Raw genomic sequence first — 25,048 nt, forward strand, 5'->3', positions numbered from 1 at the left:
TATAGGCCTACCTTATTTACAAGTGGAGTAACATCAATTTTTGTAAAGCCGTGTAAATTTTTCTTTTTGCCATTTCTGGGCAAGGCAATGTAACAAGACCTTTGAAATTCACAGTACTTAAAATAAACATAAAACCAAAGTTATTTCTGACAAAATAATTAAAACTGTTCATAATCTAAATTTTAAAAAAGTTTTAAAACAATATTTACATCACTACAAAATGTAAATTTTCAAGATATCCATCACTCAAATCGTCGTCACTAATCACATCCACACCATTTGCAACTAGGTTACTAATTATTGTATTTTCACTTACGGGAGACTTTGAACAATGTCTTTTACTCATTTTGAAATAAAACAAATAATAAACTAAACTTTAACTGCCGTACTTTATACTGCTTTAACCTAAAACTGTGAAGAAAACGGAATATTCACAACCACGTGATATACAGCTGTCTGGAACAAGCGTGAGCAGTCAGTCGAGACGAACTGCAATTGCTCAGTCACAGACTGACAAAATACGAAGTCAAACCATTACAAACTAATATATTTCGATGCAAAATATCTTTGTGCACAAGTCTGTGAAATTTCAAAGCATTTGGTGAAATAGGTGGCCAGTAAAGTAATAAAAAGTGCACGTCCGCACTATACGGACGTCGGGAGTTGACGCCATTTTTACGACGTCCGTATAGTACGGACGTCGGGGTTAAAAGGGTTAAACCAATGTTAAAATGCCTGTCATTGTCACTAGCAGAAATGACAATATTATGATACAATCTGGCATAAATTGTAATTTTAAAACATTGTACAAATCAGAAGTCTTAACCTATATTTTAAAGAACTAAAAACCACAAATTTTTATTGTAGAACGATTTTTTTAATTTAAACAATTAAAAAATTTATGTCAGTAAGATCATATTTCTAATACAGCTTATTAAGTTTTGGTTTATAAACTTTTATGTTGGAATTAAATGGCAAAATGTGATTCCATGAAGAATAAAAGTTATCTGATATTTAATTAAATTGGAAGGATACAAAAATCTGTAGATTCAATGGTTTAAAAAATAAGGCATAATATTAAATTTGTAAATTACTAGTGTTAGGTGACACAAAACTTTGGTTCAACATTAAAACTTTATACCAAAGACTAGACTACTTTCTTTTTAAGGGCACACAGCCATTGAAATGTTTTTGTATAAAAAGTACTTAGTTGTCTTCACAAAACTACTATCCTCTGTTTCAGCAACCTGGTCACACTGCGGCATGAAGATGAGTCTCTAACATGACGATCAGTAGTTGATTCACTGACTTTGTCTCAATGAAATTTACTAATAATCTGGACAGTGAACATCCCTCACTTCTTAAGTTGTATTATTGCAAAACAGTACAATTTTATAACAACATATTACTTTCAGATCTTATTAACAATTCTGCAAAATTATATTTTAATTACACCTAGATCACTTATAAAAGACCACCTTCATAAAAGACTCTTTGTGATAAAACATTTCTGACTTTAAACAGACTATATTTTGAGGGTAATGTAAGAGGGCTGTTTTATTTTCAACTGCCGATGATGTGAAATATCCAGTAGAGCAGTATGCAGCAACAATGAACAGTAGTTGAAGTGCAGCACTCCTGCCAAGTGAGAAGTGTTATTCGATTCTTGTAAGCTGAATAACTAAATGTGCAGGTTTGTGTTGTTCAATGCTTCACAGAGTATTATCGGATAAAGCTCTTCCAATTATTTCCAGCTTCATTTTTTGAAGACTTGGTTTGTTAAATATTACTTAAAAAAAAAGAAAAAAATTAAAGCTTTTTCATTTACATGAAAAACGTTTTAGCTCCCCTCGCAATTTAAACCATTCTACATGAAAAACCTCTTTAAAATAAACATTAAAAACATGTTACATAACACGAGTCAATAGTTATTTGAAAATTTGAATCCTAAATAGTCTTAATATTATACAAAAGGAATCAAATATTTTGAACCAAAATTAACACAGCAGTTCTTGATTATCAGAAATCCCAGCAGTTATATAGTTAACATATGTAAATTCCACAAACTGCCAGACAAATAGTTATTTGTTTGTATTCACTCATGGTGCACCATATAGACAAAACGTAGCATCCAGAGTATAGTATTAAAGATGGCTGTGAAAATTTCTTGTAAGCTTTCAGGGTAATTGAGAAAATCTGATGCTACATCATAATTAAACATTTTAATTCCTACTCCTCAAATATCCATATACAAATTTAGCGGATTTTCACTATTACGTACATATACCTGTCTGTACACATAAGCACTTGTGCGTGTGCTACAGTTAATGTGTTAACTACCGTACAATAACTGTGCAGCTATAATATATATATAGCAACACTTTCACTGCTGGTCTATACTGAGTGATCTTGATCGTCGTAATGGTCATGACGCACTTACCACACGATTCTGGTACATACAACAATACAATTGTGGGCCACAATGGGACTAAGTCACAGTCACACGTTACTGATACAATATAATTTAATCAATAACTGTTAACCTAATTAAAATATGAATACAGTACACAAGCACAACAGCAGCGCTGTCAACCACTCTCTCGCTCTATGGACTGCTTGTATAAATATATCACAATTATGGGCTATCTAATAAAATAGCAGTATTCCCAAAACTAAACTACAGGACCCGAGTAACATTTTAAGATTAAAACTATAAGGTACTCGAAAAAAGAATATATCAAGGTTAAGGTTACAAAGCAATGTTTCACCGCTAATAAATAAATAATGCAGGTGTAAAAAATTATCTACACAAGTGCTAATAGATCTTACTGAACCGAAAGAATGATCTAAACAAATTATTTACAACAAATAAGAGATGTTTCACTTTAATGAAATACTAATAGGTAGAACCTACTAGATTCAGCTGGTCTGGGTTGTTTGTAGATCTAACTTTAATAACTATGGCAAGGTATAATTAATTCTTTGAATTAATTATTTATGCTCATAACACATCTTACAACTCATTTAGTCTGCACATTTTATGACATAAAAATGTATATTTGTAACTTGGATTCAGTTAATTTAGTAAACTAAACTCTCACGTGAACATATTTTACTGTGACTTTAACATTCTCAGCACACATGTTGAAATAAATGGAGATGAACAGAAAGAACTGAAATTTTGAAGGGGGGTAAAATACTTCATTTTAATTAAACAGGCTGGTTTACTGTTTAAATAATGAATAAAGACAATGACTGACACTAAAAGGAAATAATACTCCCAAATTAAATAAGTTTATAACAATATATAAAAAATCTCAGCGTATGTAGACATATATTATACAGTATAAACTACTTTAATGTTATCACACAAAACTAAACAAATCGTTTTTGAGCTTTCAATAAGTTTAAAATAACAGAAATGTTTATTTAATATTATAGACAATCTTTGTCTACTATTAATAGATAAATGGTTATCCAAAATATTTGTAATAATTAGAAAACTGATTAAATTTTTTACAAAATATTAAGCTTTGGTCTATCCTATGTACATTATCTAGATGCCTATTTATTCTTCCCAAACATCCAAGATCTAAGTTCCAAAACCTAGCTAATTTATCAGTCTTTCAATCCATTAGGGTCAGACAAAATATAGACTTAGTATACGAATTTTCTAATAACAAGATACAAATTTAAGTTAGACAATTTGTTTTATCCAAGTGCTAAAAATGTTAAAACATACAAAAATAATTACTCTATTACTGAAAAGAAAACAGCTTACATCAATCAGTCTAATACAGCCTCTCCATTTGGTCCAATTAACAAAATACATTTTCCGTTTAAAAAAACTAAAATTTCCTTATCACAGTTAATATTTCCGCAACAAAGACAAATAGATTGAATTAAATTAGTGAGACAACCACAACACCCAAAAATAATAGCATAAATTAAGAGAAAATCACAGAGGGTTTTCTTATAATACAGTAACAACTTTTCATGCTTCCACCTTAAAAGACATGGCTGACAGAAAAGGTACTGAAATCTGAGATAAAGTAACTTTATTAGAGAGCTGTTGGTAACTAAGAGTTCAATAATCCTCAAATTTGTGAAAAAATGTTACCTTTTTATTCCAAAAATAATTACAAAAATCTTTCAAATATATACAATACTAATGTTGAACTCCATATTCCTAATGTTCAAGTTTCATATCCTTAGACAATAGAATGTCTTGAACAGTTATAAAAATACTTAAAATAATAAATAAGCTGTTAATAGGAAGCAAAGATAAAAACTAACAACCTAAAACATCTATGTATAATTTTGTGTGAATAGGTTGACCAGTTACTTACTGTACATGTTACAACAGCATATAATGACGAATATTTATTGTAGTATTAGTTCGCTACAATGACTTCCACGTAAAACTGTTCATAGTAAAATAATTTTGTGCTTCAGCATAACCTAAGGACATACTGTAAAGTATAATATCACATAGATAACCAGTGCAATACAGGTGGATACTTGACGACAATCACAGACGATTACTGTATTACGTATATCAGACAGGTCGGGTCATGCAGGTCTACACTACGCTACCACACTTACTGTATGGTGTTATATACACTAATTAGCTTATTCCTACAAAGTAAAATAAATACAATCAACTCCTTTTACTTCAGTATCAAACAATAGTTTATCTTTCATTCAAAGAAATGAACGTTCTAATGACAGATAACGCTGTATAACTGTGCTACGGAAAAAGACAGCATTATAGTACAATAATTTGTTGTAACTTTATCTTACAACAATAAATCACAAGTGTACCGTTATCGTACTAAATAAAGATTTTACAAAAATAAATATTGCCAAGTATAAAACGTTTGAATATAATACTTCCTCAACATTTTAACATGTTAAAATACATTAACAAGCACAACTGTACACAGTTAAAAAAACTCAAATAATATCAATAGCATCTACTAAAATTTCAATTTCTGGGTTATTACTATATTATAACTTGTAAAGTTTATACATGGCCAATTTTATGACAAAAAGTTTATGACAAATTTGAATTCTGGTTTGAAATTTTGTTTTCTTGTTTTGTTGCAGAAAATTTATCATTATTGCCAAGTAAAAACAGCCTTTTTCCCAGATCAATATGTAATTCATAATATGTCTTCACTTGAAAAGATCTGTTTATTTATTTGCCGAAACTTCTTACCAATGTTAATGAGAACGTATATCTGTTTATAACGTGATACATTAACCTTGTTGCCTGATACAACAACCTAATGCATAATAGATTCAACATACTGGAAAAAATACATTATAAATATAGTAAAATAAATGTATGAAATACATAAAAAGAAGAAAATCTTAGTACAAAATACAATATTTGCAATGTAGATAACACACCAATAGGTAACCTCCCGAACACAGGCTGGCAGATTAGTTGTCAAGCCTTACTACTGTACGGCCTAAACTAAGGGGTACTACTACAAGTCTAATTACACTACTAATTTCATTGCATGAATCTTCAATCTTCTTGTTTCATCAGACAAATGAAAGTTCAATTATCTTGAAAAGGCATATTATCCACAAACGGACGATTGTAGCATACCATTGTAGCATACCACACTATACAGTTTTTATACACACTACTACATTTAACAAACAAAACAATGGACCCAAGTTCAGCAAAATCTGTTCCCAGTTGATACACGGAATACATGCAGATCAAATACAAAGACTTCATAGGATGTGATACAGTTACTGATATTAAAATTAATTCTAATATTGTTCATTTTGGTTTTTATTAAACTAAGTCATCACATTTTGCTAGACAAGAGTTTAACTACTTTAAATAACAAAAAAATAAGTTTTAAAAAATAATTACAGAGGAAAAACAAACATTTTTATAATACATTTACAACACAAAAATCTTTAAATGTTTCTACAATTTTTAAAGTATTATAGATACAGAATGACAGTGGCATTCAACAAAGCAATAATATACAGGTAAAATATGCTTAACACTTTATGTTTTTGTTATTAAATACTCCATATCAGAAACGTTTAAAAATATACTTTTTTTAACAGTAGGGAAATTAATTACATTAATGTATAAAACAGGATTGTAAGTACTGTATATCCTATTGTTTGGTAGTATGCAAAATACAGACATCGTGGATGATCAATTATTAACTTTTTGAACTTTTAGACAAGCTTTTATTTCTAACCTGCTATGCTACAGTGAGTTTAGCGGTTGAGTGCAAGTATCAGTAATTCTGTTGTTCCGAATTCGCACCAGCCTCCCACACGAATTGGAACTGCCTGGCGGCTAACAAACACCGACCTGCCCCCAGATTGGACTTGCCCAGCCAGGTCGCCTGTCATTCTGTCAGTCATCTGCTGCTGGTGAATATTAATACAGTGCTTTTTTACTGGCTGCAGTTTTTTTGTGTTTAACATGCTGTTTGCTACTGTTGCAAGTTACAGTTACAATTATCAGAATGGACTGATAAATATTTAATCATATTTCTAAATCAAGATGGGACCGTACCTTTATATTTGATTTCTCAGCAAACTGCATCTGTTGTCAAAGGTGCAAACGTTAAACGTCACTTAGAGACCAAACACAAATCATTTAACACAAAATTGCCAATTGGCAGAAAACTATCCAAATCAAAAATTGATTCCTTACATGCCACTTATTCAATTCCCCTCAGATATTGAATCAATCTACAATAGCACAAGAAAAATATGCAGAAACCTCTTTGCCCTTTCTATGGACTCTCGCAAAACATATGGAAGCTTTTACTGATGCAGAAATAGTAAAAAAATGTATGTTGGCAGTAGAGAATGCACTATTTGAGACCACTAAGAGTGTTGTTGACACTATTAGTAGCATTCCACTTTCTGCAGCAACAAATACTAAGAATTATAGAGGTCTTTGCAGATGAAAATAATAAAGTGTTAAAACAAGATTTAGTACGTACAGATAGTTTTTTATTGGCCTTAGATTGATTCATGTGACATCACTGATACAGCTAGTAATTTTTGTGAGCTTTTTAGACAATGCTAAAGAACAGTTCACTGAAGAACTTTTGAGTACAATGGAAGATCATACTTGGGGAGAAGATTGCACTAAGCATAAGTGGAGTTTTTTGAAAAAGCAGATTTAGATTTGAAAAAGATAATATTGGTAACAACATATGGAGCTTGGGAAATGACTGGAAGAAACAAAGGCTTGGTTGGTCTAATAATAAGTGACCCGAGATTTAATAAAAATGCACTATTCTACCATTGCATCATTCCTTAAAGTATTTTGTGCTGCAAATTAAGTCCTGCTCTTGAGCATAAAATGCAAGTTGTAATGAAAATCATTGATTTCATATGTTCAAAATCTTCACTACACCATTGTGAGTTCAAAGCCCTTCTTGAAGAAACAAATGCACATTTTGACCATTTGCTTCTTCATAACAATATTTGGTGGTTGAGCAAGGATTTTGTTCTTCAGTGTTTTTTTGCAGTTATTGAAGATATTAAAGTGTGTCTGCCTAAAAGCGTAGGTGAAGAAGATATTGAGAACTTACACTTCTTACTTAAAGAAGTGCTCATACATGTGCAAAGCCACGGGTTACTGCTAGTACTAAATATGTAACTGCTTGTATAATCTTACTTGAATCTCTTTATGTACCTTAAACTTGTTATGTACTTATTAGATTGTTGAAATATACTTTTTATTCATAATAGTGAGTAGTATACTACTTTACCTATATCTGTGTCATTAGCTTACTTTTTTGAGTGAGTTAGCCTGGTATTTAATTTTATACACATTTGCTCTTTACCTTACGTTCGAATGCATGTTGTCATTGTAACTCAAGACATTTTTCGTCCTCACATTATATTTCTTGTATACTCTTTGTGATTGTATTTTCAAAGCTCAATTGTTGAGTTTTTTTACATTGCGGACCAGGTAATTTTGTTGACAGCATTTTTAAGTTAAATTGTATATTAAAAAGATAATTTGAGAACCAGTTTATAGTACTGCCTTTTAACCCCATGCACTCCATTTTATTTAGTAGTAAGGTCACTCACTCATTAAATTTCCCAGGAGTGTTCACTTCAATCAATAGCACATTTTACCAGATGTGTTACTTAAATCTGGGCAACTCTATTGATGTCCAGGAGCGATACATCACTAACCGCAAATGTCGAGATACAATGGTGCAAGGGTAGATTGATAGGTCTACTGAGGATGACTGTTGTAGTTGGGGCTCTCTCTTTAAAGGTGACAAAAATGAGATATAGTACTAGCTATTCCTCCTCATGGATATAGACAGGAGGTAACGCTCAACCCCTAGCCCTATCCCCAAACCTTAACCATACTGAATATTCTTTCATTCCAGAAGCACACACAGATTCTTTTAGGACTAAGTTCAATGAGAGGTTTATTAGTTTTTTGTTCTGAGAGGAAAAAAAAGAAAGGTATAAAATACCTCACTAAAATCCAATAAAATAAAGATAAAAATACAGTAAGACACCTCTTCCTCTACCTGATCTATTGTGTGTTCAAGTAGTCTAAAGCAAGGACCATTGTCTGGTTTCTATACACTTCTTAATCACCTCAAACACAACATACTAATTAGTGACGACCATCACGGACATCTTAAGGGGAGATCAACCAACACAGCAACTATCAGTCTTTTAGAATATATTACTGAGCAAATTGATAAAGATCGGTATATTCATGACCTCTTTCTGGATTACAGTAAAGTGTTTGATTGTTTAGGCTACAACATAATTGCAAAAAAATTGAAACATCTGGGAGTTCAAGGAACTGCTAATAAATGGTTCATGAGCTACCTAGAGGGATGCTACCAAATTGTTGAGGTACAACACAAAAACAACAATCATACCACCATCTACAGGTCAAATCCTTTACTAACAACATGAGGCATTCCTCAAGAGTCCATCTTTAGCTCAGTTTTATTCATCCTGTTGACAAATGACTTTCCCCTCTTTATTCAAAACCCAAATACCACTTGCATCATGTGCACTGATGACACAACACTGCTGATAAAAAATAATACATCAAATGGAAAAAATAATACATAAAATGGAATTAATGTATTCCACAATTTCCCTCACCACAATATCTGACCATTATATAAATAATAATCTTATAATGAACTCTTCTAAAACAACGCAAATCAGCTTTAGCAGAAAGCAACAAATCATTCCAGACATTTTAAATATACAGAGTAAACCAGTGCAACATTTTGAGGAGTAACTCTAGACAAAAACCTCAACTGGAATTAACATGTCAGTAATGTTTGTAAAAATATGTATACCAGATTATGCAGTCAGGCGCATTAACTGGGTAACTGAGAAAACTGAAGACAGCACTGTAAAATTACCTGCAAGAAATTCCAGTGTACAACCTTGATGAATTCCTGAGTCTGCTTCAAGGAAATCACCAAATTCATTACTTTAGACTTTAATCAATTACTTGATGTTATCGAATTTGTAATGCAAATAAATAAATGCGTGTATTTAAAATGTTCATATGTGCAAATATTCAAATATAATATTCAAAGATATGAATATCTTTGTAGTATGTTTTGAATTGCCTGTCGCTGGTGAGGTATAATGAGTGGTATGTTTTTTGAAAGTAATATACATGTATGCTGCAGACATTCAGTGTCAGCTTTGTGAAATGTATAGTGATAATGCAATGAACAAAGGTAAAATACAAAAATGGATCATAGTTCAAGGGTGGTTATTAAAAACATTTATGATGAAAAACATTCATGTCAACAATCTGTGATCACTAAGGATTTAGTGAGTTCAATTGAAACAATCATTCATAAGGAAAAGAAATTAATAATAATTAGTCTCTCCAAGAAATTTCCTTAAGTGTTCGGTGCCAATGTGCAGAAAGATTACAATTTACACTCTATATGTGTACCCATACTCTTGACGGACAAACATAAACTAACTTTTTAACTCATTACAATGAAGAAGGCAATAATGACTTGTTGAGTCAAATTGTTAAAGAGTTGAAACATGTGTATCCCATATCACCGCTGAATGCAAGTAACTGTCTACGGAATGTTGGCATATAACCTCTTCTGTTAAAGCCAAAGCCAAACCAATGCTGTAACAGTACACGATCATGACAACTTGTTCGGAGTTAGGCATGATTTTTTGATGGCAGACATTATACCATGAGGAATGGCTATTAACGTAGAGGCCGATTGCGCAACATTGACCAAGCTCCATTGAACGTTTCAGAATAAAAGATATATGCTGACAAATGGAATCTTACTTCTCCACAACATTGTGAGGTCTCACATTACTCTTTCAACTGGAAAATTTTGAATCACCTGCAGTGCTATCCTCGATCTTTTTCTGAGTGATTTCCACATTTTTTCGCATCAGAAATATCATTTTGGATAGAAAAATTCAATGAGTATGAACAAATGATGTAAAAATATAAATCATACCGAAGACATTTTTACATCTCTCTTGGTAGACAAAAGAGAAATTGTCAGAGGTAGGTGTCAATAACACAGATCTAAATCCAATGGTTGGATATACACCAATATAGAACACATTCTTGTCTAGGTTGAAATACTTTCATATAAAATTTAAAGTCTACAGACTAGTGAGTTTTGAGATATCGTGCAGACAGACAGAAATGAACAATTTCAGCCCTCCCCCTTCACTAGTGCTCAGCCAATGACCTTCAAAATCAACAGGTTAAATCTTTTTTTAGATGTCTTGCCACATGATGTATTCATAATTTTGTTCATTAACCCTTTTAATGCCAGACATTTTTTCAGTGACCATGCGAAAAATGCCAGCCTGTTTTCAAAAAGTACATGCGAAGAATGCCAGGCCCTTTTTCCATAATTTGACAACTATTTTTAAAAAATGTATAACTTTTTTATTTATTGAAGGAAATTATCCATTGAGGTGTTGTTTTTTATGTAATAATGTGGAGTGTTAAAATAAAATAAGTATTAACATTTTTACAAATTTATATAATTTATATTTGTAAAAAACAAAAAAACACAAAACTAAAAAAAAAAAATTAGTTTGAACATATAAAAGTACTTTTATTATTAGCCTTAACTAAAAAGTAGTTACTGGTAATTGTACTATATTTAATTGTTAACACACACACACCAAAATTGAAGAACTTATCTAGAAAATAGAGAAGTTACAGCATTTTATCGAAAACCTTGTAAAGTCCACATTTTACAGTAAAGTTCAATAAGACATATTTTGGTCAGTTTCATTCAAAATCACTTTATTTACACTCGTATTGTTTAGCCCAATGTATAAAATTGTCTGTTGAAATAATAAAGAAAGTAGGTTACACAAAATTAAAATTAATTATTTACAATAAAGGGTACATAATTTAAAATTTTTTAACACTTGTGTTTGCCGAAGCACAAAGTATGAATCCCCCTCTTTTACTCACGGTTAAATCTATTTACAATAATCACAAAACTAATAATAATATAAGCAAACTGAAATAAACAAACGAAAAACACGAATAATTCCCATTGAAACATAACCTAGCAACAACGTATTACCACAGCAACCAGACGCTCCTTGAATGATTAGACGTAAATAAGGTTGAAAACAGCTGATATACGTCATCACATGTTGACCGTAGAGTAAAAAAGATTTTATTGTATCAATAGTAGTAGTATCTAGATACAGTATGCAAAGTTTAGTGGCATTTGGTCAATAATTAAAACTACAATATAAGAAAAACCGGACGAGCGCCCCCAGCGCACGTCAGCATTTCTCGAATAAACAGTGACGTGCGCTCGCGGCGCACGTCGGCATTAAGTTAGGTTTTACAGCAATGAACTGAACAATATAAGTTTACTCACCCAATTACCAAGTGATGATGTATGTGATGGGCTATTTAAGCTGAATGTGTAACTACATCACATGTTAAATCTGTGTGTGCACTACTAACCTTTACTTGGAAAAGCTCTATGTTGAGTTAATTAACCACACAGAACAGATCTATAGGAACTTGAGTAACAAAACCCTCCTTCAGTTGCAAGACTGAACCATAATCTACAGCTCATAATTCTACAACAAAACTATTCTTATTCACGTAAATAATCAAATCGCCCTATGAAGTGTGTTAGAAATGAAATGAAATGAAAAATGACTTTATTAGAGGCGAAGTTAGGACTATAAAGTCCTCTCTACCACTTAACCTCAAGAAAAGTATCTGACCTTACTTTTGGATGAAAACCTGGTGATTATCAAACCCACATACTTAAAGTCTGATACTATAGGTAAACCGCTTACAAAAAGACCCTGGATGATTTGAGTTCATGCAGGGTGGGGTAAATACCCCTCCGACGCTGTGATGCCACCCTCTCCCAGTATCCCATCGTAAAATTGAATATGTTTTATGTTATATTCAATAAAGACATTTTTCATTTAATTTTCATTTCATTTCATCCCCACCACTTCTCGGCATTCGCTCTATTACATCAGCTGATTGATCCGGCTCAGTTGATCTCGTTCACTGCTGCGATTCGTTCAGTTGAACAGGTCAGTACAGAGATACCGAGCCTTCCCGCTAGAGCGTGTTATACCGGTCATCGTGTTAACCGAACAAAATGAACGAACGAATGACTTAATGTAATGACCAAGTGAACGAAAGGATCCGCTTGTAAAAAAGTGTTCGAATAGAGGAAGAAACAGCATATCGTACAGTGAATGGATAGGATATATAACAATGAATGTATTGTTTCAAGAATCTAGTAAATGCAAATATATCTATTAAAACTTATTTAAAAAATGTAATTGTAAGTTACCAGATACATTGCTAAATATTTTAAATGTTAATACTTATAATTAATAGACTTGGTTGATTGCTATGCCTTTGATTTATCGTAAGTAAGGTAATTCCCTACAAATGGGGAGACTCCCTAGTCCCCCTATTGAGTGATACGATTACGGTTTTATTCTTAATCGGTTAGCAGTGAACAAAAGTAACGACTGAACAATTTTTAGGACCTAGTGTAACCTAATGCATAAACTCTATAGTTTTAGTTAGTTTCATTTGATGTTAAGCTATTTTTTTATGGATAAGAGTTTTTAAATGAACTTAATATTAATATTATAAGTTTTAACGATGATTAAAAATAACATATCTGGTTTGAAAAAATATCAGACTTATTCAGTTGGCAGGAAAAAGTGAACGAAACGTTCTAGGTGAACGGTAAAAATAACATATCTGGTTTGAAAAAAATATCAGACTTATTCAGTTGGCAGGAAAAAGTGAACGAAACGTTCTAGGTGAACGGGTCTTTTGAAACACTCTGATCTGGATCATTTATTCACTTGACTAAACCGTTCGAATTGAACGACACATCTCTAATGGCCACTGCCACTGCACGGCTAACCTCAAAACAAAATGCAAGCTTCCTGGATACATCTATGGCTACATCAATCTGTTCAATTAATATTTTACACTTAGACTGCGACATGTGTATGCGCCTACACAACAAATTATAGTTATAGAACAGGTAAAGTAGCTGCAGTGTAAACAAAACTGTGCGAGCGAGACACGATCCACACAGCTGATAAATAGATACAAGAGGGTGCTGGTCCCACTCCCCACCACGACCCCCCGCCGGAGGAGGGCCCCTGCTGCGCGGTACTGCTCAGAAATTTGCTTCTATGCAGGTTTCTTTAATAGCAGTTGAGCTATAGAATGCACAATCCAAAAAAAGGCAGATAAACAAATTCAATCTCTAGAAACTAAAATCGCAGTTGGCATGGCAGTGTCTCCACAAAACTATTGAATTTGTCTGTTAAAGAAAACTAACTAACCCCCTACATAATTTTATAAACAAATTTACCTATGGAATATTCTCATTTGGTTCAGAAATATCAAAAGTTGATAAAAAACACAAGCAAGGAAACATCCACCAACAAACTGAAAGAAAATTAGTAGCCTAAAGAGAAAATTCCAACTACTTACATCTAAGCAGCATGGATTTTTGAAAGATAAACAACTCTCATAAGTCTAGTTGAATTTTAAACATACCAACAGGACAAACACCACAATATTTGTTAGAACAGGACAGATCTGTAACATCGACTTTAATACATGAAGATAACACAGCTACTGAAGGAAACAGGATTTTTATAATAACTTTTATTATACATATATTAGGTTAGTTATTACCTGAAGAAGAGATCAGATTGCAGATCTCGAAACGTAGTGTTACTGATTTATTGTTTCACTGAACGATGGCAAATGTCCAGAAAAATCCTGTTTCCTTCACAATCCTTCCATCGTCAAAAATAACCTTCAAACAAAGAACACAGCTACTGCCATCATGCTTGATTATAACAAGAAAGATGACTCATCCATAAGAATGTTTAAAGTTTTAAAGTAATAAATCTATAGGTGAAAGAAAAATATAAAAAAATAAAGGTTGGCCACTCAAAACGTCTTTTCAAATCCCCGATTTCATCTGGTTTTTCCGTTCGAAAATTTCCGATTCCTTAGTTCATTTTTAAACCAAGCTTATAAATTGCACTTAGTCCTATAAGAATCTTAGCTCTGCTCCCGGTGTGTGACAGGATAGCTAAGGTTAGGGGATAGGGGCCGCCTCCTATCGAGATCTAAGATGAAGAATTAGGGCACTAATCTCTAAAGTCATATCCCCCCGGAAGAAGAGGAGGCCACCTCTGAACCAGCATCTCCAGTCAAAGCAGGCATGGGGTGGCACACCCTTGTTGAGGCTAGCAAGAACTTCTGATAGCTAGGGAAAGAACCCAACCAAACTCTAACAGTCATCTCCTGGAATAAACTAGACCTATCGAATTAACTTTGCACCCCAGAATCTCAACATTTGCGGTTAGTGATGTGCCGCTCCTGGACATCCATAAGGTTGCCAGATTTAAGTGACACATTTTATGCTGTGCTCAGTGGAAGGTTCAACTGGAAGGTATAAACCAGCCAGGGTGACGGTTCATTGCTACCACCCATTTTAAGCTCTTAGTTTTTTATTTCTGTGTCTTTCAATGTGTCGACATAACATCATATATGAATATGTTTTTCTTTGTATTCAATAAGACATCTTTCATTTTATTTATGTATACCTAATAATTTTCCTTTCTGTGATGTTTGGAAAATACATGAATCCAATTTGGAAAAATAAAGAGAACAAACAATTACCAACAGAGCACTACCGTGAGCACACTGTAGTCCAGCATTACGGGTAAGAGGTTTGCGGTGTATGAACTTTCGGTATGAGACTACGATTTTGCAGGTACACAAGGTCGGTCCACTAATACCAACAAATAAACCAAATACTTTCATCTTAACTCTACTTTTAACTTAGACAGTTTGGGAAAAAACAAGCGAAAGAATGCCACATTACTTCAAAGCAATTTGCAGAAATTTAGAGAAATGAATATATTTTTAAAACTAGAAGTCACATCCTCTATCTTCTCCTTTTAAATAATAGAAATGGTAGCTTATTAAATGAGCTTCCAGAATATATACGTCAAATTTTTTGGACATATATTTATAGATAATCTATTTAGGTACAACTACACAAAGTACAACGTAGAGATCAAGTAAAAATTAGCGATTGTCTGTTTACCGCCGAGCAGCTAACGTCCGTGCATAGAACCAGCAGACACTCTGGCGTTAGCAAATACAGAAGTAGAAAATAAGAACTTCAATTAAAATATTATTTATAAATCACGTTATTTTGTTACTGTATGTTTCTAAATAGGTTTTGTACACAAACTAAAAAAAAACTTGTTTTAGCAATCGGTAATTTGTTTACTGCCGATTGGTTGTTGTCCACGAATAGATGGAGCAGACTCGAGACGATACACCAAAATAAATATAGAAAATACTAATTATAATTAAAATACAATACAATACAGTATGATTAATAATTTAAAATTTTATATTTGCAAAATTGTTGCCATTTGTTTTCCTCAAAACCTTTTATTGTATAGATAAATATTTTGAAAGTTAAATTACGCTTTATTTTAAATGAATAATATTTAATATAACCATTTCAATATTTAAAACTACTGTTAAAATTTTGTGTGTTATATTTTAAACACAGTTTGAACTGTACTTTAGTTTTGAATGTGTGTTTTTCTGTAACCTACACAGATTTAATGTTAGGATTTTTTTGTATTTTCAAATATTTTGATGCCATTAGTATGTATGTAACATAAATATATGTAAACATATACACTCACTCGGAAATATACATTTCATGAGTAGTGTAAATACAGCAGAATTGTAAAAATGTGTCAAAACTATAAAATTACTGATGTGTTCACACCAAAAGTTGTACCTAAATTAATAAATGTATACACCAAACTGCAAAAGGGTTTTCACAAATGGTTGGCACTTCAGGAAATGGTAATAGATAGACACAAAAACACAACAAAAAGTTTATATAAAATTATGCCCTATTTCGCCTCGCTTTGTTTATACAATTTATATGTGTTTTTATATTAAAAATCACACTCCAAAAACAGTTAATGTGAATAGCTATAAACCTAACAGTTATTTTAGGCTAATTAAAAGGACGTTTACAAAACATTTAAAGAATAATCACTCTCCATTTCAAAATTAAATATCTTGAAAACCATTGCTAGAAAATCATTGAGTTGGAAATTTAATGTCAAATCATATTTTTTTAAATTGATTGAAAAAAGAGAGTTACTACTATATTTGAGGTTAAGTATTTATTCTTTCTTACGGATAAAGAGTACTCTTAGATTTAAGCAATGATATAAAAAATATTAATTTTAGCAACATTAATAGTGGTTATGAATTAAAATATAACATTTCTACAGACAGAAATATTATTTTTTACATATGGTACAGCAATGAACTAAAACAACTGTTACTCTATTCTTATACAACTTTTATTGGAATAACGATTTGAGATATGTATTTTATAAACTTTTAAATGAAGTGATTTTGAAACCAAAAGTGAAATTATTCATTTGATTTTTTGAATAATGCTCCTCTGATTAGCCTAACACAATTGCCAAGTTTCGAGTTATTCACATAATGTTCCACTGCTTTTGAGACGCTATTTAAAAAATAAAACACATATGGAGACACAGATAATACACAAAACAGGTAGTACATATGTTCTTATGAACTGTTTGTTTCTTTTGTGTCTACCATTACTTCCTGAAGTTGTACCAAACTATCGTAAAAACATCTAGAATATTTTTATATACAAATATACGCCAAACTATGATAAATCATTTTATCCAGTGTGTTAGTGTGGCGTTTTGATGATGATATCTCAAAGAATCTAAGAGATATAGTTATTCAAAAATTGGATATTCAAAAAGTGTGACATACTGATATGTAATAATCTTCAATCTCAATACACTTGTGTGAGGCGTTATTTAAAGAAAAAGCCTTACTAACTAGTAAATAGACTTAAAATACCTTGAATAACTCAGCACCAGCTATACTTGTAAACAGTTAAACACATTACGTAGTTAAACTCTTGTCAGAACTTACAACTGTAAAGGGGTGGGTGGAGAGGCTCTTGGAGATGTGGATGTGCTGAAGTATATGAGTAAGAGGGTATTCAAGGAACGAAGAGCGACATGAGCTTGGGTATAAGTTTACACATATATTTGGAGGTCACTAGAGGAGAAATTTACATGATAAATGCCTGGGGTGAGTGGAGAGATTTGCTAAAGTGTAGATGAGTGGAGTAGTTAAAGAAGTAAGGGATAGAACACGCTGGGGTATTAGTTGTGAACATATTTCTGGAGACAATAGGGTATGTACAAAAAAAGTATAAAGGTGGGTAGAGATCTTATTGATAGGTGGATAACTAAAGAGTATAAGAGTGATTAAACTACCCAGTGAACAAAATAAGCTGGGATACGATGAGGATTTTTCAGGACACACTTACGGTATGTACAATACAAGTAGGGAGGGTGGTTAAAAGAACAAAGGATGGAATGAGCAGGGATATAAGTTGTGGAAACCTCTGAAGACATAGAGGGTATGTACCAGATAATTAATTGCAAGGAGTTGGTAAAGAGGTTGAGGAAAATATGGATGCCAAGAGGTGGATTAAGAATGGCCTGAGGGGGAAAGCACAAGACAGGACAGATTAAAGTATAAATTGTAGATGTATCCGGACACACTGAATGTAAGTACGTTGCCATTGTAAGAGGTTCTTGACAGGCTCATAGGAAGGTCATGATGAAGGACTGAAGAGGTGGCCAAGTGGCAGGAGCCTGTGAAGGAACAGGTTGCAAATGTGTCCAGAGGTGAGAGTTTGTACATTATGAATGTAAAGGATGGGTGGAGAGATTGGTAGGCAGGGGGGTAGTCAAAGGTGCAAGACTGGGATGAAATAGATTTGGGTACAGATTATAGATATATCTTGAAACACTGAGGTTGTGGACACGACGGGCATGCAGCTTGAGGGTGTCGACTCGGCTGTAGACAGCGTCACAATACGGACATTTATGGTTGCGGCTGAAGTGAGTTTGCAGGTGATGCCAGCGGCTACGCACCGTCTTACTGCAGAGGAGACACAGGTACATGCCCGGTGTCGCTGGATCCTCCCGGAATATGTTCTCCTGCTGGCGCAAGGGGGGTTGAGGGCTGCGTTTGGCCAGCATCACTGATCCTAACAAACAACACACCCCTGCACAACCTACTTCTTAAAATAAAAGGTAACTAAAAAAGAAATAAAAACTTAAGTATAAAAAATACATTGTTGTCTGGAGGAGTAGACTACTTGGACAAACCAGGGGGCGGTTCAAGTATGTATTCTAATAAACTTAAATCTTATTTGTGTGGCCAAAAAATTCCACATAATTATTACAAAATATTTAATTAAGTCACTATTTTTTTGAATAAGTTTCCTTCAGATGTTAGAAGCAATGAAAACCACATAAATGACCCTTCCAGATCCTTGCTCACAATTGTGAGAGTAAACCTTAGTAGTTTCAAGGATAGTATAGAAATAATTTCCTTAGTTAATATTTTAATTTTTAATTTCATATAGTTGGTAGTGGCTACATGGATATATTCATGTTATCCAAATTAGTTTCTTTGTAGAAAAATTACTAGTTTTGTACATTTTCTGAAGTAGAATTGTAATATATTTTTTATTATCGATTTCATTACAGTTTTCTTCGGTAAGCCATGTTATAAAAAGTTATGTTTTCACTTATTATTAAGTTATTATTATTTTAAAGCTTAATGGAATTATTATTAGTGAAACAATACAACTGATCATAAATTTACTACAGGTTTGAAATTGCTTGAATTTCCAAACTATCTATCTTTAAGAAAGATAAATTGATATAAACCTTTTACTTAATCAGATATCATACAGAATATCAGAAAGAGAAATATCAGAAATGAGGTAATTATTTTAACATCCTGCAATCATTTTCCGAATTACTCAAGAGGCTGTTAAGAGATTAATATGTTTCCATGTGCTGGACTACACCAATCTTGCTGTTTTTCTATATGTGCAAACTTAATTCCACTTCCATGTATTGAAGATAACCTCCAGACCAGAGATTCCTCTAGAAACGGAGACGGCTGCTCGCTACTTCTATCCATTTTCGTAGACATACACTGTGAGAATGATGATCACTACTCCACTGTATGGTTGTACAATAAATTGGTGAAGGACACTGAGAGCAATCATGATTTTATTTGAAAAATTTAACTCTTTTGGTTAAGAGTTATGCTGTACATTAGTTCCTTTTGGAATGGACTGACCCGAATAGTCATTATGTTTAAGTAAGTATGCCTTTTGTAGTTGATTTTACTCATTATAAAAGAAAATTTCAATTAGCAATGTGTTAACATATTTCAAATAATTAATGGAAAACCTATTTTGCTAGATATTATATTTTCTTTCGCACTCAACATCATTCGGACCTTAAATCCCAATCAAGCAAGGGCTGTCCTATCTTCAAAGGTTATCCATGACCTTGATTAACTGAGTTATGCAGTTTAAAAAATCCCCCATATCTAATTTTCATAGAAATAAATTAACTCACAATAAATAAATAATTTGTGCAAAGCCTGCTAAAAATGTCCTTAAAGGTAAGAAAATACTTAACTTGTTTCATGGTCAGAGAGAACTCTCAATTGTGATTGTATTCCTACTGTAAGTGGTTATTAACTCTTCGAGAATTAATAACATTGAGCAAAAACATTAGATAATGCTGATGACTTCATTCAAGATCTATATAAAAAGACCTCTCAATGCGCCTACAGCTGTTAATAAAAGATTTAGGGTATAAACACTATTCTCCAGTCTGTAATGATTTACAATTTCACTGCTATCAAAGAACCTCATTGACAAAATTATACCAATATTCTTTCAAACCCATACAGTTTTGGTTTTAAAATTACTAAATGAGATTTATAGGGTATTGATTAAAAGAGTCATACTATTTTAGTAATGTTACTTCACAATAAAGCGTTTCACTCAGTTATAAACAAATTGTGTTATTGCCAAAATTTGAATTATTTTAAACAACATGATTTGCCCACTTCTATTTCTTGAAACATGTACAAAATATGTAAGCTGATTTGTTGAAATGCTTGTTAGTTTGAAATACAATTGAATCATCAAGGCCTATGGTTACATACAAACAGACGGACATTTTTGATAGTTGCACTTTTCTCCATGATGTCCATTCTGAGCTATAAGTGCCTTGGCATAAAATAAATATTTGGTATCCAAATTTGGGGTTGGTACTTTCTTACGTTTTTTTCTTAAGTTAAAAAGTTTATTAAAACTAATTACATAAAGATAACAAAAATAGCATGTTAGTTTCTGCTTTATAGGCTTGCAAAATGAGGTTTAAAAAAACTGTCAAGCGGACATATAATTACAAGTCTTAATCCAAAATTCAAACGAATATGGGTGAAAGTTACATAAAAATCTAGAAACAATAAAATATGTTAATGCAATTCAATTTCAAACTGTGTACTGTAATTCAATAAGTACAGATAAATTTCTCAAAATAATCAACTATCTAACTCAAAATATTGCTTACCTGTTTAATGATCTAGATTTGTTTAAATAAGTCATATATAGGTTATACTTGTCTAATGTTAACAATTTTAGATATAAGCAAATGTCAATAATGCAAATAAACATTTGATCTAATATTTATAAATTTCTATAAATCCTGTGCAGGAGTTACACAAGTATATTCAACTGTGTAATAACTTCATGATATTAAATATAATAAATACATAAAGTATATATGTAATATGTGTGCTGAACACATAGTTTTGCTCACTATAAAGGTTGTGTTAAGGTGCACATCCAGTCAGTTACTATTCAGCTGTTATACAGTGAAGGTCGTCTGAATGTCAGTTACTTTTCTATAGCTTTTCAAAACGACTTGTATTATTGAATGCCCAAGTGTGATATGCGTGCTGTCAAATGATCCAAACAGTATTTAGTGGCATCAATCCATAGAGAACTTTGTACTGTATATGGACTTAAAGTTATGAGTAAAAGAGTTGTTTGGGAATAGGTTTAATGTTTCCAAACTGATCGAACAAACATCCACGATCCAAGTGGCAGGCCCTCTGTGTTCACCGATGAACTCATCACTATCTCAGAGTTTTGTGATGAATTCCCACATATTCCTAAGGCTGTTTTGCACAAGATAGTGGCAGAAAGGTTAGGTGTCATTTTTCTGCACTATGCCTGAGCCCATACAACCCAGTCCAGTTTTGGCTCCCTGTGACTTTCACCTATTCATGCACTTGGAGACAAGGAATTCATAGATGCAGTTTGCGGATGGCTCTAGACTATGACATCAGATTTTTATGCAACAGGCATTTCTTATATATTTACAATAACAATACTTTTGAGCTTGATTTACAATAACAAACTGGAGGTCACTTTCATAATGGCCTTCTTAGATATACACTGTGGTCGAGTTGAGAAAGAAGGCAGCGGAAGCCTTCTGATACCTATCTATGAAAAATAAGGACTTTTGCTTTGCACATGAAACTTTTGTCTGCCCCTCAGAAATCTATAACAATTCTTTTGAGACTTCATATTTTGTAAATTTTCAATGGGAGGGCCCTCTGACCCACTTTCTTCTGGCAGGCATTCCATACCCCAAAATTCTCAGGAGGTTACAGTTACACCCCCTGTAGTTCTAAAAATCTGGTACTGTATATATAAATAAATAATAAAATAAATATATAAAGCCTTGAACTACATTTATTTCTTATGTATGAGCTCAGATAAAAAACTGAAATTTAGTATGTGGTATACACAAACAGAACACTGTTGCGGTAGCTGTTTATATAGTTCTAGTGCCCACTGTTCAAGCAGAAATGTTACAGGGTTAGAATGTTGCAGGGTATTGGTTGCAGCTGGGTAGTAACCTAAAGATACTAAGTCTGTTTTTGATGTGTGGGGGCACAGAACACAGTGGTGGTATCTGTTTACATAGTTCTAGTGCCCACTGTTCAAGCAGAAATGTTACAGGGTTAGAATGTTGCAGGGTATTGGTTGCAGCTGGGTAGTAACCTAAAGATACTAAGTCTGTTTTTGATGTGTGGGGGCACAGAACACAGTGGTGGTAGCTGTTTACATACCTGTAGTTCTAGTGCCCACTGTTCAAGCAGAAATGTTACAGGGTTAGAATGTTGCAGGGTATTGGTTGCAGCTGGGTAGTAACCTAAAGATACTAAGTCTGTTTTTGATGTGTGGGGGCACAGAACACAGTGGTGGTATCTGTTTACATAGTTCTAGTGCCCACTGTTCAAGCAGAAATGTTACAGGGTTAGAATGTTGCAGGGTATTGGTTGCAGCTGGGTAGTAAGCTGAATATACTAAGTCTGTTTTTGATGTGCGGGGGCACAGAACACAGTGGTGGTACCTGTTTACATAGTTCTAGTACCCACTGTTCAAGCAGAAATGTTACAGGGTTAGAATGTTGCAGGGTATTGGTTGCAGCTGGGTAGTAAGATGAAGATACTAAGTCTGTTTTTGATGTGCGGGGGCACAGAACACAGTGGTGGTACCTGTTTACATAGTTCTAGTACCCACTGTTCAAGCAGAAATGTTACATGGTTAGAATGTTGCAGGGTATTGGTTGCAACTGGGTAGTAACCTAAAGATACTAAGTCTGTTGATGTGTGGGGGCACAGAACACAGTGGTGGTAGCTGTTTACATAGTTCTAGTGCCCACTGTTCAAGCAGAAATGTTACAGGGTATTGGTTGCAGCTGGGTAGTAAGCTGAAGATACTAAGTCTGTTTTTGATGTGTGCGGGGGCACAGAACACAGTGGTGGTACCTGTTTACATAGTTCTACTGGCAGCTGTTCGAGCAGTAATGATACAGGATTAGAATATCCCTATCAGTTCCAGCTGGGTAGTAGGTTGCATAATGTATAGTATAACTAAATCTTTTTATTGATAAAAAATGAGAGTTTTTAATAAATTATGATATTTTATTGCCATCAATGTAAGTATTGTGTCAAAGTTCTCCGTATCCCAGGTAGTTACAGTCACGTTTATTTCAGTTAATAGACTTCTTTTGCATATCAAATTATACGTATACTATACTTTGTATATTAATTACTGTGAGTTAACTCTAAAACACATATCAATTGTATATTTAAATCCTGTAAATTATTCATGAGGCATAAAATTTTAAAATGCAACAATATGTACGAGAGATTGCAACCCCTGCTACACTGAAAATAACTTAGTTAAAAATGAAAAAAGTATAAGATAGTGGTGGAAAATAAAACATTGTTGGAACACTATAAAATATAATAATTATAATTATTTTTCAGCTTCGTTACTGATGTAATACCAAGAAGTAAAATTACATACAATATATTCAAACCACTTATCCAAAATAGCAGCAGTGCTGTAGCTGTACGTGGATCCTGTTTTTGATGAAGGGAGCTGAACGCAGAACTGAGCAACACTCAACTGCACTTTTACACTTTTGTAGACATTGAACACAACCCCCGGCCCCCCTCCCCCTTAGTATATATGTCTGTACAGATACGATTGAAACAAATAATCGTAGTAACAGCAAACAAAGATTTATGTACTTCTACATCAACATTAAAACACAAACAAATAAGAAAATTTGCAAATTACTTTTTCCGGAACACTTCAAAGGCGGACTATAGAAAATACCAAAAAAAGATGCATAAATGCAGATGACAATACCTAAATTCAAAAATACATAATCAAGCCCAGACACACGATAAAACAACTTCTAATTACAAAACATGCCAATATCTGAAAAATCATACAGTACTAAAAATGAGAGTGGTTGTGCAATATTAGACTGCCTTACAAGATTTACAGATGTACAATCACAATCAGCTCATCTCATCATTTAGCAGGACCAGAACCAGTACTTCAACTTTTTTTGGTGATGATTATACAATAATACCCAGAATAATAAAAACCTGAATAATTTTCCTAATATGCTATAAATATAGTACTCACTTATCATTACAACATAAAACAAAGGTCAGTTATCTAATTTAATAATAATGTTGAAAGAAACAAAAAATAGCAAAATTACATGGAGACCATCAAAATGAAGAATATAAAACTGATGTCTCCTTACAGCCTTATAGTAGTGATGTCAGTTCGGACATGGCTAGTCTTGGCTGGTCTATCCAGAATCGTACCACACATATACTTTTCTATATAACTGGGATCTACAATTCCACTGTGTGAGGGGACCCATGACTATGGGATGCATGGTGCAGGAGTAGTGCGTCGTGAGCAGAAGCCCTAGGGAGTTAGATACCTCCCAAGCATAAATAGTCTTACGTGGTCATGCGAGGCTCTGACCAGGTGAACCTGTTATTTCCTCAGTACTTAAGGAACTTTTATGGGGTCTGAAAACAACAAATAAAAAAAAACCCAACAGATATAGATCTGGAATGGCTACAGCAGGAAATTGCATCCAGCAATTTTGC

At 33.1% G+C, this 25,048-nt stretch overlaps 1 protein-coding gene across 5 annotated transcripts in view; it reads right to left on the bottom strand.

Annotated features, from left to right (window-relative positions):
- The window catches only part of LOC124362960 (sex determination protein fruitless-like), a 144,912-nt gene that overhangs the window by 51,323 nt on the left and 68,541 nt on the right, over positions 1–25,048 (bottom strand). The window contains exon 5 of one of the 5 annotated variants that reach the window (XM_046817867.1): positions 16,696–18,716. The exons of the other annotated variants lie outside the window; for them this stretch is intronic. Within the exon in view, the coding sequence (XP_046673823.1) occupies positions 18,367–18,716 (350 nt within the window). The 3' untranslated portion in view covers positions 16,696–18,366. Of the gene's footprint in view, positions 1–16,695; positions 18,717–25,048 lie in introns of those variants that run through there. 5 annotated transcript variants of the gene reach the window in all.

The sequence above is a fragment of the Homalodisca vitripennis genome, chromosome 5 (genome assembly GCF_021130785.1).
Source record: "Homalodisca vitripennis isolate AUS2020 chromosome 5, UT_GWSS_2.1, whole genome shotgun sequence".
Classification (NCBI taxonomy): domain Eukaryota; kingdom Metazoa; phylum Arthropoda; class Insecta; order Hemiptera; family Cicadellidae; genus Homalodisca; species Homalodisca vitripennis.